The sequence below is a fragment of the Periplaneta americana genome, chromosome 5 (genome assembly GCF_040183065.1).
Source record: "Periplaneta americana isolate PAMFEO1 chromosome 5, P.americana_PAMFEO1_priV1, whole genome shotgun sequence".
NCBI classification, from domain to species: Eukaryota; Metazoa; Arthropoda; class Insecta; order Blattodea; family Blattidae; genus Periplaneta; species Periplaneta americana.
This window is the reverse complement of record NC_091121.1, coordinates 124,742,354-124,757,014: the sequence shown is the minus strand read 5'-3', so window position 1 is coordinate 124,757,014 and position 14,661 is coordinate 124,742,354. Positions and strand designations below refer to the sequence as shown.

Genomic DNA, 14,661 nt, shown 5'->3' with positions numbered 1-14,661 from the left:
CAAATCTTGGAACTCTGTATTATTAATAGGTTAAATACTGGTTCCAGTCTGGCAAATATAAAGCTGTATTCTACATCATTGTTTTTTTGACGTAAAACTATGTCTTTCTCCTTACTAGGTAAGGGCGGATAACGTAGAAATTGATCGCCACATGGAAATGGAGCCCTCTCTTTCCCTTTTCTTTTCCTTGTTTTCCACTTGTTTTCCTTGTATTTCTCTGATTCTTCTTATCTCCATTTTTTTCCTTGTCTTCGCCTTGTTCTGCTTCTATTTCCCTTGTTCTTCTTGTATTCCCTTTGTTCTCCATGTCTTGCCATTGTTCTCCTTATTTTCCCCTTGTTTTCCATGTCTTCCCCATGTTCTCATTATTTTCCTCTCGTTCTCATTGTCTTCCCCTTATTCTCCTTGTATTCCTCTTGTTCTTTTTGTTTCATTACTTGTACCACCTACATGCAGCATAGTAAGGCTGTGCATTTGCCGATTTATTTAATTTGGTTATTTAACGACGCTGTAACGACTTGGTTACTTAGTGTCGATTGTGGAATCATAATGGAATTACCTGACATTCGCCTTACATTTGGGGATAACCTTAGAAAAATCTCAACCAGGTAATCAGCCCAAGTTGACTCGAACCCACATATGAGTGCACCTCCAGTTCAGCAGACAAATGCGACTGCCATCTGAGCTTCACTAATGCCTATTTAATTGCTAGTCTGTGATGTTGAACAGGCAGTGGCGCCTATTCAAATGAAGTAGGTGAGGGTCACCTTCACCCCTTTTTTCGTGCTTTAATAAAATAAATATATTTTATCAATAAATTAGAATAAAATGTATCCCTCACTAAACTATATTTTGCTCTACTTTTTAATCTGTCTTGTTCGGCTTAATCCACTCAGTTACCCTCCTTCTGGAGTACATACTTCAGAAGAACCCCTCACCAGTCAGGCCACGTGGCTAGCAGACCAGGGGCCTGTTTCTTAAAAATACTAGTTTAGTAGTTCACCAGTTATTAGTTACCAGAGTATATTTCATCAGCTCTAGTAGATTCTGTTTCTCAAACTATTTTACCAGTCTATTAACTTGTGACAATTTTTCACTAGTCACATGATCTATTTCACTAGTCAGCTGATTGAGTTAATTTGTTTATACCCATTGGTTGGTATTGTTATTTGAGTTTAGAAGGCTAAGTTGTTTGTGTTTTGGTTCTTACTTCTCTCTTTTCTTGAAATTCCATCTATTGAAAGCAAATTAACTAGACTCAATATGATTAATGAATCAAAGGATATATTATTTGGTGCTTTTTCAAGCATAGTAACAAAAAATGATAAAGTAAACGAATGGACAAAAAATTTGTAATATGTGAGGCTGTGGAACTGATACCTCAGAACAAAGATTATGCATACGTTAGGGACACTTACTGGCCCAACATTAAGAAAGCAACTTTGACGAGTACCAATTCAAGTTCACAGTATCATAATATGAACACATTATGTAGCTAGTGGGTCTACTGGCGACATGAATGCTACTTATGACTTGAAAAATTCGCTATTTTTTTTTTTTTTTTCAGTTTTACGTTTGATCTATTCGTAAACTAGTGTCGTTTTTTATTTAATTTGTAGGCTAAAGTTGACAATGTCAGAAGAACTGGCAGTTGAGGAGGAAAGCCAGCAAAAATTACTGCAGTTGATGAATTGGTATCAGATTATTAGGAAAAAAATTCTGCATGTGTTGCTGGTCTAGGGCAGAAAAACCAGATGGCATTGGAAAATAATCAACATCCCGATCTGTAGAGCAATTTGTATTTGAAGCTTTGCTGATAATGCAGGACTTCTATTTGTTTGTCTTGTTATGGCAGGTCCCACTATATTGAACAACTCTCCAAGCTTTTCAGCACTTTATTTAAACCATTCATTATATTTAAACAATGCTCCCGTAAAGGAATAATAATTGTTCTTTCTCGATATAGTTTTAGCTCTTCTCACAACAACTTCTTTACTACTTCAATCGGAATCACTAAACCACATATTAAAAAAATAACTACAATATTTTGTTTTGATTATCTGAGAAAGATTGCCACTGGTAACTGATAATATAGAAATCACCAGTCTTTAGAGTCTTGTAGGAATATTCCTGTGGAATACTAGTATAATCAACAAGATTAGCATTTTGAGAAACAGAATCTCTTAGGAACTGGTGAAATCGACCAATATTACTAGTCTGTGAACTGGTAACTACTACTTTACCCTTGTAGTTTCTAGAAACACAGACTTGTAAAACAAACTATTATTACTACTGTACAGACTAGTATTACTAGTCCGTGAGTTTTGAGAAACAGGCCCCTGGGGCCTGTTTCTCAAAAATACTAGTTTAGTAGTTCACCAGTTACTAGTTACCAGAGTATATTTCACCAGCTCTAGTAGATTCTGTTTCTCAAACTATTTTACCAATCTAGTAACTTGTGACAATTTTTCACTAGTCACAAGACCTCTTTCACTAGTCAGCTGATTGAATTCATTTGTTTATAGTCTATTTGAGGTTAGAAGGCTAAGTTGTTTGTGTTTTGGTTTTGATTTCTCTTTTCGGTTAAAATTCCATCAATTGAAAGCAAATTAACTATACTCAATATGATTAATGAATCAAAGGATATACAGACGTGGACAAATTATTAGCAAAACTGACGATTTTATAGTATAATTTTACAAAATTTGACTTTTAAATTTTGACTGCAGTTGACATTTTTACATTAATTCTGAGTGCTATAATCATAAAAATGTCAACTGCAGTCAAAATTGAAAAGCCAAATTTTGCAAAATTATACCATAAAAATCGTCAGTTTTGCTAACAATTTGTCCACGTCTGTACTATTCGGTGCTTTTTCAAGCATAATAAGAAACAATTATAAAGTAAACGAATGGACAAAAAATGTTGTAATGTGTGAGGCTATGGAACTGATACCTCAGAACAAAGATTATGCATACTTTAGAGGGACACTTACTGGCCCAACATTAAGAAAGCACCTTTGATGAGTACCAATTCAAGTTCACAGTATCATCACAGTCTAGTATATACGTACAGTCACGAAGCTTGAGTTGTGAGGGTGCTAGGAACAATAGACTGCCGGTACTATTTCGCATTTTATGTAATGAGGCGATATTAGCGATCCTAGTGGTTAGCAACTATCTATGGATGCATATTTACTACATATTGAGCTTCGTGACTGTATATAATAGACTGTGGTATCATAATATAAACATTTTATGTAGTTAGTGGGTATACTGCCGACATGAATGCCACTTATAACTTAATGAAAAATTCGCTAATTTTTTTTTCAGTTTTACATTTGATCTATTCGTAAATTAGTGTCGTTTTATATTTAATTTGTAGGCTAAATTTGACAATGCCAGAAGAACTGGCAGTGGAGGAGGAAAGCCAGCAAAATTCACCGCAGTTGATGAATTGGTATTAGATTATTAGGAAAATATTCTGCATGTGTTGCTGGTCTAGGACAGAAAGACCTGATGGCATTAGAAAATAATCAACATCCCAATTTGTAGCTTTGCTGATAATGCATGATTTCTATTATATGTCTTGTTATGGCAAGTTCCATTATATTTAACAACTCTCCAAGCTTTTCAGAATTCAAATTATGGTTTATTTAACGATGCTCGCAACTGCAGAGGTTATATCAGCATCGCCGGTGTGCCGGAATTTTGTCCTGCAGAAGTTCTTTTACATGCCAGTAAATCTACTGACATGAGCCTGTCGCATTTAAGCACACTTGAATCCCATCGACCTAGGTCAGGATCGAACCCGCAACCTCGAGCATAGAAGGCCAGCGCTATACCAAGTACGCTACCGAGGCTGACTCCAAGCTTTTCAGCACTTTACTAAACCGTTCATTATATTTAAATAAATGCTCCCGTAAAGGAATAATAATTGTTCTTTCTCGATATAGTTTCAGCTCTTCTCACAACAACTTCATCACTTCAGTCGGAATCACTAAACCACATATATTAAAAAAAAAAATAAATACAATATTTTGTTTTGATTATCTGAGAAAGGTTGTCACTGGTAACTGATAATATAGAAATCATCAGTCTTTAGAGTCTTGTAGGAATATTCCTGTTGAATACTAGTATAGATTAGCATTAGCATTTTGAGAAACAGAATCACTTATGAACTGGTGAAATCGACCAATATTATTAGTCTGTGCACTGGTAACTATTACTTTACCCTTGTAGCATGGATAAATATATAATAGGATGCGAAACTGCGGACAGCACGATCTAGATGCGGTATTCTGAAATAAGGTGATCAGCGCCCGACGTCGTAGGTGGTAAATCATAGAACTACGTGAGGACCAGCGTTCTCCACTCTCCGATACGAAGTAGTCAGAACGTTGGCCGATGACTAGCCAACAGCGTTATGAAGGCAAGATGGATTCCAGAAAAATGCAAAAGATTCGAGGAAGGTGCTCAGCGCCTGGATGCAAGACTGTTAATACTGTGAGAGGGAAGCATTTTTTCTATTTTCCTCAGGAACCTATGAGGTAAGCTTTAGTATTATTATTGTGTCCTGTGTAGCCTAAACCTTACACTTGAAAACAATGTACTTTTGGTGAAGTAGGTTAGACGAGCTGTGCATTGCTTTCTGCTAATTTATTTAGGATTATAGTAGGAGTATAAATTTAGATGGTTCCGAAATTCAGTCAAACTGTAACGAAATGTGAAATATTGACGAAAAAGAGCAAGAAGGCTGAAAATGAAACCTCGTAAACCTGAATTGTAGCATTAGGCCACATGGCTGCAAACTAAAACCACGTGGTTTTTAGTATAAACATCTCACAGTTATGGAAAATAAAATTATGCCTTCTTTGATGTAGTTAGCCATTCTGGAGAAATTCTCAATCATGTGTAGTAATATAATAATAATAATAATAATAATAATAATAATAATAATAATAATAAGCTTAGGCCTAATATTTAATTTAGTTTGTACCCAATATCTGTTGCTGCTACCAGTTTTCCTATGGTCACTCACCACCTAGTGATGCGCATTAGACATCTCTTAAAATAACACAAATGCAGCAGATAAGTTATTATTTTTTTCCCCAATTCTTGCATGATTTCTATTCAATATTTCTTCTACTTTATCTCATTAGTAATTATAATCCATTGCTTTAGGTGTTGGAAGTGGCTCCGATTTTGTGGGCTAGAGGACCGGTATCGAGTTGCTGCAGATGCCACACACAGGTTGAGAATCTGCATGGACCACTTCATTGAGTCTGACTATTATAGCTCTTCACAAAAAGTGATACTTAAGCAAACTGCAGTGCCCACTGTTCATGCTAATGGATTAGTGGTGCCATCAAACCCTAAAACCCGGAGCCCACCATCTAGACCAGTTATGCCTCGAGCGACCTTATCACCGGGGTCTACCCCAACTTTCAGGCATCACAAGACTTTGCGGACGTATGCTAGGAGGGCGAAGATTGATTCTGCAGCTGCTGAAGGTAATTAGTACACTAGCAATGTTTTTATGTCATTCATGTTTAAAATTTCCGATTTCATTACTCTTTTCTTTATTTTCAGGTACGCGTAGTCTCATAGGTTTACAAGCTGCAACTGAGTAGGCTGCAGGCTTGGCAGCTATGCCTCAAACAATTCCTGCTCCTATGAGTACTCCAGCTTCAAAGATTACTGCTTCGACGGCATATGCCAGGATGAATAAAGATGCATGCCAACAAGGTAATTATTCCACTTAGTCAAGTTTATGGATTTCAAGGAATGCCTTAGTTTCTCATCAGCTGTTCTTACATTACATGTTTCAAAATACATAATTAATTATGTTTCTTTTTTTTGTGATTATTACAGGGAACAGTATGATTGGTGAACAGCTGAGGGGCTATCAGCAACCATCGCTCCTATTCAATGTGGTTCCCACAGCTGAAGGTAAGCGATACTGTCTTGTGAGCCTGGTAACATGCTAGTAATCATTTAAGTTAATTGCCCCCTGCCATATGTCTGCAGTTTTCATACTTCATTCTTTTACAGTAGCGAATAATAACAAATCCTCTTAACTACAGGGCAGGGTGTTTATCTTGTTATATATCGATCGTCCAGTTCAAAAGTGTGACAACTCAAAAATTGCCATTTTTTAGTTATTTATACTACTGAAAGCCCCTTTCGGAGCTCTTGCCGATTCAATATTGAGATAAGTCATATTTACAACCAAAAAAGAATAAAAACGAAATAAACTGCTTTAGAAGTAATTATAACTATGGACTTTATTAATTCATTATTACTACATTTCGAAATCTATTAATAATGAACTGGAAGATCGTGATATACTCGTCCTGAATACTGACTCAATTCTAATTGTCGTGGTTATGAACCACAAATCTGTCCCTTTTTAGGGGATTTATTTGAAACTTTCAACTGAAGATATCTCAAAACTTGTTTTTTTGAGTTGTCGCACTTTTGAACCAGACGATCGATATTGCAACTGATATCCTGACACACGAAGTACACTAGCATTCCCTCTTACTGACTTCTCTTTAATATCCCAACACCTCTGCTGATTATCCCTTTCTGTTAGTGTCAGTTGTCCTCTATAGCCCAGCCTATTAACAAAAAAATATTTTATATTACATTACAACGAACAATTCAGATTAACACAATCAAATTTGTTGCAGCATTAAACTTTTGGATTGTTACTATTACTTAACATTTATATGAGTTATAATTTGTACAGTTAAGAGCAGTTTGAAATGAATGGAGCACAAAGTCTGTTCAATTCTTGCTTCAATTTAATTTATCGTTTATTTCCTTAGATACTGACATGAATACATCCAAGATGGAACAGTTTCCTTCAGCTTCAGCTACATCTCCTTCCAAACTTGGTAAATATTGATCACATTTTGATGTATTGTCAATTTTGTAGTATGTTATATAGCCTATCCATAGCTTGCATGCCTTTTGTTAGGCCTACATTAACTTAACAAGGCTAAAGGTGTTGTCACGTTTCATTTTTTATTTAAAATAGTTCCAAGCAATTAGATTAATCTGAAGTTAATTTCGTAATCTTTAGGTCCTGGTGTTGCAAAACGAAAACTTTTCTCGAGTCCTCACTTCTCATCTTCACCCAGGAGCAACAAACTAAAAATGGCAGCTCTGAAAGCAAAGGTGAAGAGACTGGAGAAAAAATTGCAGTGTCTTTAAAGTAGTGTAAATAGCTCATATTGTGTGTAACAAAAAAGTATAATATCATATTGGTGGAAAGTTCATAGCTTTTTTTATTATTTTTTTTATTTTTATTTATTTATTTATTTATTTTTGCCCCAGAAAAAAATGTTTTTAGCAAATGTTAAATATATTGTGTAATTGTAGGGAGCAAAGTTACAGTATGTGGTACATGTGTGTGTATGTAAGAGAGATATTTGACTTTGGAAGTTGGGGGTTAACATACCTTCAGTTCACCTAGTAAACTTTTTTGCCCAACATAATGCAAGTAAGTGATGCAGCTCATGTATTTCACTCTGACCCTCAGTACATACAACATTTTTGTATACGTTACCTTTATGTGTATGCCAAACAACAATGTCTAAGAACCTTAGATGTGATCCTAGAAAAGTGTTCTAAAATGTGTTGCAAAATAGTAGATAGTAATATGACAGTTTCAATTATCAAACATTTTTTTGTAGTATCTGAAATCCGATTAATGTAATATGTATCTAGTCAGCGATGTATGCAACGGAGGGGAGAAAGGAATTGGCCACTCTTACTCATTACCTCCTGCTCTGATTGCCCCATGAGTGTCACTTGTAGGGTCCAAACCTGTTTTTGGACAGTTGACTAACCAATAGTTGATGGGTCCAGGCAGACAAGGGGACAAACCATAAATTTCGATACGTAGGATATCTCATTGGAATGTGAAGAAATATGTTCTGACTAAACTATATGACAACACATTATTCAAATGGTATCATTTACATCTGTAAACGAGCACAGATGGCAGAGCATTCCAAAATATAAATATATAGATGTGGCTTTTTCTCTTATCCGACTGGGCCCCACAATTTCAATTATTCAATTTGTTGTATAGACTTTACCAATGTACTGCACACTAAATATGTAAGTGTATCTGTGTGTATAGGATTACCAGATGTTCTGGATTTCGCTTGACATGTCCTGAATCCTGCCAGGGTTCGTAAAAATCAGAAATTGTCCTGCTTTTCTTTCTTTCCAATTCCCAATGGACAACAGAGAGTAACTATTGAGTTGGGGTCCATTAGAGGAATTATGTTTGTAAAATCCTTGCTCAAACAAGTCGAGTCACCAGAGAAGTATTAACAATCCGAAAATTAAATAAGGTAAAAGCTAATTTAGAATCCGTATACTTCAATTCTATTCATGATAATAGTTTTGTATCAGTTTTATTGTACAAAGACAAACAAATTACCTAATTATATAACAGAATGTAAAAAGACGTCACGTCAAGTATCAAGTTAGTCTATTATGCCCTGCTTTTATATGGAAAATTCTTTTTCATTTAAAATGACCTGCTTTTAAATTGTTACAATCTGGTAACCCTAGTGCACATGTAGTGTATGTTAAACAGTGATATGATGGACCTTGTGAAAATTGTGTTGTTGAATGTATTGTAAAATAGTATACAGTAATATAGTAATTTCAATTATGTAACTAGTTTTTGCAGACTTAAAGTGCACTATACACTATTACCTAAAGAATAAAATCCCAATTATCTAACCTTGTTTTCTTTTATTTTCTGTCCCTGTTTGGCTGTATTTTAATTAGTTACATTATAAGGTAGTGTAAAATAGACCGTCTCTTCCAACTATTGGCTCCAATAACAATTTTCAGTGAAAGATGATGTGAGGAATAAAAATTTTAAAGTTTTACTTTAAATTGAGGGTTTGGGGCGGGGGGGGGGAGGAGGAGGAATATTTACTGCATATAGTTCAACTTTTCGCCGCCAGGCGCGCTGCTAGATACGCGGAGTAATTAGTTATTATTTCCGCTACTTGGGTGCGCTGCTGGATGCACGGAGTAGTTACTCTTTTCGCTACTTGGTGCGCTGCTAGATGTAATAACGCCTTTAACCGCATATAGATGGCAGCACGATCAATTCTACAACAGCGCCTCTAGTATGTGTTACAGGAAACTCGGTGAGTTTCGCATCCTATTATATATTTATCCATGCTTGTAGTTTCTAGAAACACAGACTTGTAAAATAAACTAATATTACTACTGTACAGACTAGTATTACTAGTCCATGAGTTTTGAGAAACAGGCCCCAGGTAATGACGGATTTCGATGCTAGAGGTCCGAAGGAGACTTTCCTTTTCGCCTTCAGTAAACAAACCCAGTTGCCATGACAATGACTTGCTTACTGTGAAATGTGAATTGCCGAATCTTTCTGCGAGGCTATTATGAAGGTCTGTTAAAGAGCCGTTTATCTGGTTTCTTTTTTCTCGTATGAGCATTGGACCAGGGTGGCAAACTGTAATATTTTGCAACTAGATAAAAACATAAAATATTTTGTAAAGAAATTAAATATTGGTTAAATTTAAGATATAACATATGTATTTCGGTATTTTTTTAACGTTAGCATCTTTTGAATATTAAGTTTTGTGTATGTTTTGGAATATGTTGAGTACTACGTAATAAAGAAAATTGGCATAAAATTTGAAACTACATTGTAGTCTATATGTATTCTTTGTCGTGACAAGTGCAGTGTTACAGTGTTAACAAGTGTATTAATACGATGAAAATATGAATCCGTTAAATGATTTAGTGTGTAATCTTTCGGAGACACCATTCTCTCATTGTTCTGCAGAAGATAAACAAGATATTTTAAAATACGACAGACTAACACCTCACATTAATATAACTGTGGAGCGAAGTGTAAGGTGAAAGCAGTGACGTCGCCAGGATCAGAGCAAGGGGGGTGCGGATGGGGTGCGAGCTGTAAAAATGTGGTACATAAAAAATCCAAAATATTCTTTCATGCACTTGCGCGCATACTATACATCTGTTTATTATTATTATTATTATTATTATTATTATTATTATTATTATTATTATTGCTCATCACATCCATTACGATACGCTATGGGACGTAGTAGTTTTTCACATCCAAGAAATTGTTTGTTTTTGTTCTTCAAAATAATTTATGCCTAGTATTTTGTTAATAAATTGCCCTTTGGGGTGCGGAAAGGGGTGCTCCGATTTTTTATGGGGTGTTTGCGCACCCTTTCGCACCCCCTAGCGACGTCCCTGGGTGAAAGTTTTGGAAGTGATCTAAGAAACGTAATTTTATCCCTACAGATTTTTTTTGTGGTGGTTGATTTTTTTTAAGGCACTGCATCTGTGAAAATCCTAAAATTTGTACTTACTTACCTATGAACTTCAAATTTTTACCAGATCATGAAAATGCTATGTTAATACAACACACGAAATGTACCATTCCTGAAATATTAATTTTTAATTAAATGTTTAATCGCAAAATTTATAGCCTATTTCATCAATATGTGCCATATGATGAACGGTTTCAAATATCTATTAATATTAAATGTAATAAATTTAATTTAATATTTGTCTCATACAGGGTGCGAATTAAGATTTCTAATGGGGGGGGGATAGAATCCTAGATAGAGGATACCATACATAAAATTATTATTATCTTCATTCGATGCGGCTAACCACTTGGTCGCACTGAGTTGCTTGTCTTGCATCTTGATCATAATAATAATAATAATAATAATAATAATAATAATAATAATAATAATAATAAGGTGAAACGAGCGTTGAACGACTTCCGCCGATTTTGGAATAGACACCGACGTACTTGAACTGCCAACATAGAAAACAAAAAATCACACTCAATCGCTTTCACCTTCATCTTGACGTACTGCGTCGGTGTCTATTCCAAAATCGGCGGAAGTCGCTCAATGCTCGTTTAACCAATAATAATAGTAATAATAATAATAATAATAATAATAATAATAATAATATCCGTGAACAGGCTTAAGATAAGATGTGTAATTCATAAGTTATTGATGATACATCAATATTACTTTCTTTGCTTGCTTTGTACTTTATAAAATACATATATTCGTATTAAAACAATTATATTTTGTGGGGGGGATAGAAATTATCCCTGGCAGGGATGTTAATATGAATTTATGAAGGGGATAACTTTCCAACAGGGGGGAGATCCCCCCATCCCCCCCTCGTTAATTCGCACCCTGGCCTCATAAGACCAATATAAACAAACTGATTTGGAATTTTTAAGAAACTGTTGTTACTTTTCTATTTAAAAAATTTTCAAATATTGATATGATTTTTTTTTTCGCATTTTATATTATCTGACAAAAAATTTTTAAATTATATGATATTATTAGCACTATGAAAAAAAAATCCCAAATCAGATTTTTAGTTCAGTATTTATATACAATTCCTGAAATTTTAAAAACAGTTGCATGAAAACTGTATTGCGTAGGCCTAGTGGATTTTTAATGCAACAAAATGCTGGAAAAAATATTAGAGAAAATGAATTTCAAAATTCAAATGTGAAAAACTGTACGTTATCATTATCCATAACTCTGATTGAAGTTCTGCCTGATGTGTACTTCTAATATGAGGCAGTAGGGCTACTTCACACTTGGCAGTATATCTTAGAGAAAGAACAATAATTATTATTTGTATACATCTGAAGTCTGATTAGTGTAATATGTAGCTAGTCGGCGATGTATGCAATGGAGGAGGAAAGGAACTGGCCACCCACCCCATTATCTCCTGGCTTAGTTGCCTCATGAATGGTGCCTTGTTGGTGTCACTTGTGAGGTTCAGACTTGTCTTTGGACAGTTGACTAAACAACAACAATCATCATCCTGTTGCCCTAGAACTTTCCATAGGAGGGTGCCATATTAAAATAAAAAGTTTCCATTTTCGACCAAACTTCCACCGATGCATTGCCTTAAGTTTTCTATTCAACAGAATATTGCTTTGATTTATGTATAGCTGCATGATTTTACTATATGTGGGAAGTCGAATGTTCTGAAGTTGATTTAAAATACAAATAGGCCTACAGTTTATGAATATGAGTGATTGTGATTTTGAATTGTGTTATGGGAAAGTAATATTTCTTCATTTCTTGTGTACACTTTTAATTTGATGTGTTGTATAAAATGTTGTGTTAAATTTTTGTCTTTTTTATATCACGTGGACTGGTATATATTGTGTGGAAGTTTTGTTGGAACAGTCAATTCTTTGGTGTTAAGGGGGGGGGCGTAACCTCCGAAATATTGCAAATTTATATGTATTATAGCCTATGCTGTGAATTTAATGACATTTAAGAAAATTGTGAATATATTACATTAATCCAATATGGCCACCGCATAGCTTACAAAATCGTTCGCAACATCATCCATGACGTCATGGCCATCCATCAATTCCAGGAAATTACCTAGAATTCTATTGGCCTTCACCTAATTTATCTGCCACAAGCCGCCACTGATAGAATGGTTACTACGCCTCTGGAGTAAATGAAGATGTGACTCACCAAGAAAAGCGGTTTTCTCTCTCAAAAGAAGTAAATATGCTTTAATAGTACCACCAGTAACAATAATATGGACACTTTAATTATTGCAATTAAAGTTGAAGGGTACAGGAAAAACAGGGAATGTCTATTTTTAGCGATTTTATGGTATATAGCACATTCTATTGGTGGAAACTAGGACTACAGAACTGTCCAATCATAAAGGGTTTAAAAGTGAAAATGTCTGTATAAAGTAAAGTTAAACATTTGATGCACTGGTTAAAAACAAGGAATGTAGGTCCTTGTGCATGAAAATTAGGCTAGCAATGTCAGCCTACTGTTATACAAACTATTCCTGAGATACTTTTAATTCTCTTTAAACAGGAAAAACTTCTCTCTATAGAACAACTACTGTCTGTCCAAGTGGTTATGTCACAGGGTCATCAAAATGGAGGAAATCAAGTGACAGTTACTTAATGGGGCCCTTTGCTAAGTTCAGAAGTCAATTTACTGGTTTGACTTGCCATGTTTTAAGCAACTTTGACTTGATTCGAAATGTCACTGAAACACACAAAAGTATCATACATTTTTTTTCCAGCCATCATATTAAATGAAACGTTTCCTTTTTGTTGTTTTGTAGACAAATACACAAACTACACCAATACATAAATAAAATACACCCAAAACTTCAATACACACTGGAACTTGAAAACAACAACTCCATAAATTTCCTAGACATCACCATAACAAAAATTGACAACAAACAACCTTCGAAATATACAGAAAACCAACCACCACCACCACACATACACAACACATCTAACCACTCCATACAACACAAACATGCTGCATTCAGGACAATGGTACACAGATTATTCAACATACCCATGAGCCAACAACACTACAATGAAAACGTGAACACAATCAAATACATAGCACAAGAAAACGGTTACAATCCAAACATAATAGACAACATCATAAGAAAGACAAAACAAAAACTTAACAAACACAAAAACACGCAAAACACAACACAAACACAAGAACACAAGAAATACATCACACTAACATATGAAAACAAAAGCACACATAAGATCGCATCTTCATTCAGAAAACACACTACAAAGACATCTCAACACACAAAAAACACAAACAAATAAATACGACCACACAGGTGTATACAAACTCACATGTAATAGTTGCGACAAGTTCTACATTGGACAGACAGGCAGATCATTCCAAACACATTAAAGCAATAACCAGAGGACACAATACATCTACATACGCTGATTACATAACCAATGCTAACCATACATACAATAACATAAATGCGGACATGGAAATCCTACACATACAACCCAAAAACCAAAAACTCAACACACTAGAACAATACGAAATATACAAACACACTAAAACACACCCCGATCAAATTCTCAACATACAGATCAATTTCAGTACACACACACTATTTGACGCCACTTTTCAACACTTTTCAACAATCAAACGCACCCACACAACAGGCAGAGAAGTTCGAGATGATGCCGAGATCTAGTAGGCTCTGAGGATAGTGTGATGAAGCACCGAAACAGCTGTAAGCCGCACAGACTTACATAATTAACACGAGTAGGTCTGCTAGTTAATCAATTGCTAAAATATTATACAACAAAAATAGTCTACTCTACATCTGTGAGCAAGTAACGACATTACTCCATGAACAATGATCGCCTATCATGTTTAAATTCTTTGGCAAATTAAAGGAAATTTTTGGGAGAGTAGGGAAGAAGAAAAGGTGATTAGAATTGATATACAAGGTTATTTAAGGTATGTGCATTATGCACATTATTTAACCATCCTGCTAAGATTTTTTACAACTTACTAATACCAAGGGGGGGGGGGGTAATACAAATTACCTCCATCAAAGTCATGGTACCAATCTTTGTTAAACTCTTGGAATATTAACAATGCATGTATTATTGATTATGGACCTATACAAAATGTAAAAATATAAAATAATTTTCTGCTTTTTAAAAATACAGAGATAGTCAAAAGTCCCATTCCATTTTGTTAAAAAACGTCTACCAAAATTAATGAACTTCAGATAA

General features: G+C 34.9%; 2 protein-coding genes across 4 annotated transcripts in view; both read left to right on the top strand.

Moving 5' to 3' along the window:
• Positions 1-14,661, top strand: part of LOC138700152 (WD repeat-containing protein 20-like) — a 276,921-nt gene that overhangs the window by 152,717 nt on the left and 109,543 nt on the right. The window lies entirely within an intron of this gene.
• LOC138700150 (uncharacterized) lies at positions 2,778-8,768 on the top strand. Its single transcript, XM_069826533.1, has 5 exons — positions 2,778-5,512; positions 5,592-5,747; positions 5,874-5,951; positions 6,833-6,901; positions 7,090-8,768. Exons 2-5 carry the CDS (start codon positions 5,651-5,653, stop codon positions 7,218-7,220), a joined length of 375 nt encoding a protein of 124 aa, XP_069682634.1. The 5' UTR covers positions 2,778-5,512; positions 5,592-5,650; the 3' UTR covers positions 7,221-8,768.